A 6,000-nucleotide genomic window follows, 5' to 3' on the forward strand; every position below is an offset into this window, starting at 1 on the left:
CTACTCCTGTTACTTATATTACCACTAGATGGCACTGGTATATCTTTACCGTCCATCCATCTCCATCTGTCCATCATCCAGTCATTCATTCAGTCGTTCAATCAATGCCAGACACTGAGTTTAGTTCTGGAGATTTAAAAACAAAAACAAACAGACAAAAAAAAAAAAAAAAAAAAAACAAAAAAAAACCGGCAGATAGAGTGGGAATCTATCTTCAGAGACAAATCCAGTAAACTAATTTGATTTAAAACTCTGTATCAGAGGATAAAATATCACCAGTTTGAATGGATACGTGTTTAGCTATCCCAGATCTAGCTGTTTTATTCTGGGCAAATCATTCCACCTCTGGGCACTGGAGTCCTTAAAAGTGTTTCCCACTGGGGGTACTATCGGCATATTTGGTGGATGGTTCTTTGTGCTATAAAACTACCCTATGCATTGCAGGATATTTTTGTATTCCTGGCCCCTGTCCACTAAATATTAATAGTGTCCTCCCCAATTCATTGTGACCCCGCCCAACATACACACACTCCCAGGTTCTGAAATGTCTACGTCAGCTCTAAGATTCTGTGATTCCTTCTCTGCAGTCATGTAAAGAAGCAAAGGTCTAAGGGTAGTTGGAAATTATATCCTTTTATACAATCCTTATCTCTCAAACTGTACAATCTACTGGTGTTCACAAAGTTAACTTAGAAGTCATACTGGATTTACAATTTCTAAGCACCTCAGACATTGGTTCTGTTCTGCTTGTTTGGATCAAAATAAAAGTGAACTCACTAGGTGCTAACGAGAAGAGCTTGTATCAAAGGTCTCTTTGCCCACTCTTTCCTATTCTTCAGTATTTCTTACTCCTTCTGTCAGACACACATACTCCCACACCCACAAATGTCTTAGAAAAGAATTTTCAGCTTCATATTTCTCAAGGGACTGAACTTTTTCTTTAAGACACATTTTAAAAAAGTGTTTCCCAGAACTGATTGTGCAGACTAACTTTCCACAGGCACCAAAATGTTTAAATGTCATATATTTGGTTTCCTAAGTCTGACTCAGCCTCAAGGCAGTGCCAGATTTATTTCATATTTTCAACATATTTTCTCAATACATTTTAAGTCTAGTGTTCTTCTTCACTAGACGGAGAGGTATCCCTCAGCCTGAGCAGGAAGGGGAATATTGTGGCATACTGTAACCTCTAATCTGTAAATTAGTCATCAGAAATAAAACGAAGAACACTCTCAAACGAGAGTGGATCTGTGCCAAGTGCAGTCCCTTTCTTTCTCGTCTCCATCTCTGCAGCACTTTACTTTCTTAATCAACTGAGACACTGCAAGGTTTGTCTTCCAGGGATCTTCTCTATCCATTGCCTTCTGGGCACTGAGATAACAGCCAGTGTGGCTTAAAGGCAGCAGGGGTGCTTGGGGAAGATCACTCTAGGTTAACGTTCTTGTGCCAGGGAGTCTCAAGAATTTATCCTTCATCTGTTAATATGCTTAAAAACTCAAAGAATGTGAACTCCCATAACTCTGTTCTATCATTTTCCAAAAGTTAGAAAAATGCAAGTCACCATACTATCTCTCTTGTTGGTAACTGCTTAACTCTAGGTAGCCAGTTCCTACTGAAGCAATGACTTTTGAGTGTTTTGACCTTCCAGGGACAAGGGCTCTGACCCAAATGTCATTTTCCCCCTGGTGACACCATGTACAGAGTGGATACTCATTAAATGTGGGTTAAAGTGAATGGCCTTTTCTACTTCTAGCCCTTCCGATCTTTTCCCATGGTCATGTGCTCCCCACTCCTTCACATGTTGGTCCCCTAATTTCACAAAGCAAGAGACACCCCGTAAAACATATAGGTTACCTCAGCTGCCTGTTCCTTTGTCCCCTGCCAGGTTTCTAAGTTGCAGCCAGATTTGGGTCCAGTTCTGAGTAGAACTGTGGCCAGCATTGCGACCACAAGCAACTGTCCAGTTTGGATTCCTCTGTTTGTGGGTTTCTGAGTCTCCTGGGTGATCACTGCAGGCTCTTCTACCTATAGCTTACTTATTTAATCTGGCTGTGACTCAGTTTCCTAATATGCAAAATAGGGATAATACAAATACTTACTTCAAGAGTTGTTGGGAAGATTAGAAGCTTGTAAAACTCTTAGAGTAGTCCCTGACACATCGTACCCGTTGCCGTCGACTCATAGCGATCCTATAGGATAGGGTAGAACTGTCCCATAAGGTTTCCAAGGAGTGACTGGTGGATTCAAACTGCTGAACTTTTGGTTTGCAGCCGTAGCTCTCAACCACTGTGCCACCAGGACACATGGTAAGCACTCAGTAAATGTTAGCTTTTGTTAATGCTATGATTATGATTACTGGAAAAAATGATGAGGGGATCAGGGATACTCTTGAGTTGACCCAGGATCAAGACGTAGGTTTAGGAAACAAAAATTATAATTTGCCTTTTTCCTTCAATTTTTAGGAAGCCCCTGGAGAAATCTCTTACCTGTGTAAGAGAAGTAGGTAGGGTGATCTACTTGTCAAAACCTCTAGATACTATGGGCACAGACTGTAAACTATAAATTTCAAATAAAAAAAGTACTTTGAAATTAGATGCAAAGAACCTAGAGAGTTTCAGTTACTGTTCAGGGATCAGAGAAAGTACTGGATAATTTCCCAACACTGGCCAAATACATGGTCCCAAATTGATTTGTCCTTCAGTGAGAAGAACTTTAAAAACCTAGACAGAGGGAAAAGAAACCCAACCCAAAATTCCATTATTATTATTTTTTCCTCCTTTCCACTTAGGCAACAAAATGGAATTTCTTCAAAAGAAAACTGAAACAAACCACCAACTTCGAAAATCCAATCTATGCGGAGGTAATTTCTTAAAATTTTTCTTAGCACCAGCATTCTTTCTTAGAAATAACTCATTGGCTAAATTGGAAATACACTCTGATTATTCTGTACAAACCGGTGAAGATTGGTTTCCTTCACACAGTCTTGTTGGGGAGAGAACTGGCTGATTTGTGTTTTGTTGTGGTCTTAGATGGAGACAGAGCAAAAGGACAGTGCTACTGAGGCCCCACCTCCATCACCTACTCTCCCTGCTGAAGTCCCTCCAAGAAGAGACCCAACTCCAGTCTATACTGCAACAGAGGACACTTTTAAAGACACTGCTAACCTTGTTAGAGAGGACTCTGAGGTATAGCTATGCCAACTATTTAGGGAAAAATTAGAAACACACTTTTGCACATATATTTTTTACAAACAGATGAAAAAAGTTAACATTCAGTACTTTATTAAAAAAATACATATATATATATATTTTCCTCTTCGCCTTACAGTTGGAAGTGTCTGGAAACTATGCCTTGTGTTCTTTTTTTTTTACTTATGCTGTCTCATATTTTTACAAATACTTATCACGATGTACTATATGTATATCTTTGCACTGAAGCTGTCTGAAGGTAATGCTATAAATATATTGTACATTTGTAAATCTTGAAAAGATTATAATGTCATTGAATTTGCTAATAAAAGTATCTGCTGAATTGGTTGGTGATCATTATAGTAAATGAATCAATGAGAGAAACAATTGACTTGGGGCCTTTAGTCATTTCTAAAGAAGAGGTGCCACTCATAGTTCTTATAGAATTATCCAGAAAATGAATCCAGGTCTCACTCTTGGATCTGCTTTTACACATCGGCACTTAATTAATCTTCAGTATTACATGTCAACCCAGTCAATAGCTGTATTGGATGAGGGCACTGTATGTTGGATCGACATTGACTGTAGACATCTCAGAGAATGCAGAAGGTAGAAAATGCAATTCAATTTAGCTCTTCTGCATGTTTGCGTTATCTAACCAGAACGAACCATTACATATGTGTTATATCACTAGCTTCCAAGTCAACATTTCTATTTGCAATGTCTGTGAGAAAATTCCAAGTTATTAAGTGCATGTGTCATGCAGTGAGTTTGTATTTAATTGAATGAACGCCTTCACTTGATGGACCATAGCCTGGCATCTCAGGTACTCACCTACCCTGGTAACTGGAGCTCAGTCGCTGAATTACTAAACCCAAATCTGTGTCTTCATAAAGTAAGGTGCAAAACAAATACCGGTTAAGCAAAGTCTAAACTAGGTTTTTGTTTCTGTGTGTGAAAATATCATTATAATTACTATTTATTTCCTAAGTTGAACATGAATAGAAAGGGAAACTATTATTGAGCCTTTTTTAAGTCTTCTGGCTAAATTCATACATTTGTATCAGGATGTACTGTACAGTCTAGCTCTTCTTTTGAATAATGGTATAGTCTCTACAAAAGGATTGTTTTATAGAAAATCTGGGAAACATGGCAGGAATATACAATTTACATAGTAAGTAGCATTTCTGGTTCTCTGTGCTAATATTGCACATTTGTTAAACAACGAATGAATGGATGCATGGGTGAATGAATGGAACATGTACTACTGATTATTTCTGAGTTCTCAAAATATTTGTTGCTCATATTTTGAGTGCTTTTGTAATTACTTTGAAATGTACTTTGATTAGAAAAACAACTGAAAATGATGCTGCTGAAAATTTTCTAATAAATGTGTATTTTATCAGACTTCTGTGTGCTTCTTAAGCCCCGATCATGAATGGATTATGTTTTGCTATATATACAGAGAGCTTGGGCCATTGAGTGCTTTCAGCCATACCAGTGGGCGTATTTTGTGCCACTTCTTCCTGGAAGTGAATCCAGAGCAGTTTGTTTGAAAATCAACAAATGTCTATACAGGATTTGTTTGTGTCCATGGTATTCTGGAAAAAGTGGTAGGAAGCAAATAGGTCTCTAGAAACTATTAGATGTCATTGAGTCCGCTTAGCTGACAATATCGTTGGTCAGTGAATGCTGATGGTGACCAGAGAGGAAAGACACATATTCCTGTTCTTCTGATAACTAGTATTCCCTTAATAATAATATTCGTTTGCCAAGAAGATGAATTTCTAACCAGTTGCTTTCAGCATAGAGGCTAGGCCATCCTCCTGCTGTTAAACTCTCTGAGCCTCGGCTGCTTGCTGCTGTAAAATCAGGAGGTTGGTTGTTACAGACATATGTGAAAATGTATGTAAAGAGTGTAGCACAATGCCCGGCACAAAGCAAGCCCTTCTTAGTAGTCATGGTTATTATCATTTATTAAGAAGAGAGGAAAGGGAAGACGCATTCTTTTATTTTTAAAAGCTCCTCAGGTGATCATAATGTTCAGTCAGATTTGAGAACTACTGTTCGAAACCAAAAAGTCTGCTCTTTATTGTTTTTTTAATGGAGGATGTTAGGGTGGATAGAATTTTATTTGGGCTTTTGAAAGGATACACATGCCTTGTCTGTAATGAGGCTGTGGTGGAAATGATAAGATGTTTGACCTCATTTTATTGTCATTTGAGGGTGATGGGGAAGGCAATCAATGCCCTTAGACATGAAAGATATGAAAACCAGAACTGAGGAAGGTACAGTGCATATTCAGGTCACACCTTACCTAGATCATACATGTCTCATCAACATTTCTTGTTCCAGCAAGCCAGGGGCAGGGAGACGTTGGGCCTTCCACAGAATTTCTGAGCACCTTTGTTGACATATGAATTTATTCTTCATTCTTTCCTATGGTCCCATCCCCAACTACAAGGGGCTTTTCTTTAGTAATGTTCTTATTTGTTAGTGTCTTAGTCATCTAGTGCTGCTGTAACAGAAATACCACAAGTGGATGGCTTTAACAAAGAGAAGTTTCTTCTCTCACAGTCCAGTAGGCTACAAGTCCAAATTCAGGGCATCAGCTCCGGGAGAAGGCTTCCTCTCTCTGTTGGCTCTGGAGAAAGGTCCTTGTGATGCATCAGTCTTCCCTTGGTCTGGGAGCATCTCAGCACTGGAACCTCAGGTCCAAAGGACGCGCTCTGTTCCTGGCACTGCTTTCTTGGTGGTGTGAGGTTCCCGTGTGTCTCTCCTCACTTCTCTCTTATATATCTCAAAAGAGATT

General features: G+C 39.0%; 1 protein-coding gene across 1 annotated transcript in view; it reads left to right on the plus strand.

Moving 5' to 3' along the window:
- LRP2 (LDL receptor related protein 2) overlaps window positions 1-3,191 on the plus strand; it is a 153,320-nt gene extending 150,129 nt beyond the window's left edge. Inside the window, exons 78-79 of the mRNA XM_012555290.1 lie at window positions 2,789-2,860; window positions 3,030-3,191. Coding sequence (XP_012410744.1) covers window positions 2,789-2,860; window positions 3,030-3,191 — 234 coding nt within the window. The remainder of the gene's footprint in view (window positions 1-2,788; window positions 2,861-3,029) is intronic.
- Window positions 3,192-6,000: the final 2,809 nt, after the last annotated feature.

This window comes from Trichechus manatus, unplaced genomic scaffold (assembly GCF_000243295.1).
Source record: "Trichechus manatus latirostris isolate Lorelei unplaced genomic scaffold, TriManLat1.0 scaffold00037, whole genome shotgun sequence".
NCBI classification, from domain to species: domain Eukaryota; kingdom Metazoa; phylum Chordata; class Mammalia; order Sirenia; family Trichechidae; genus Trichechus; species Trichechus manatus.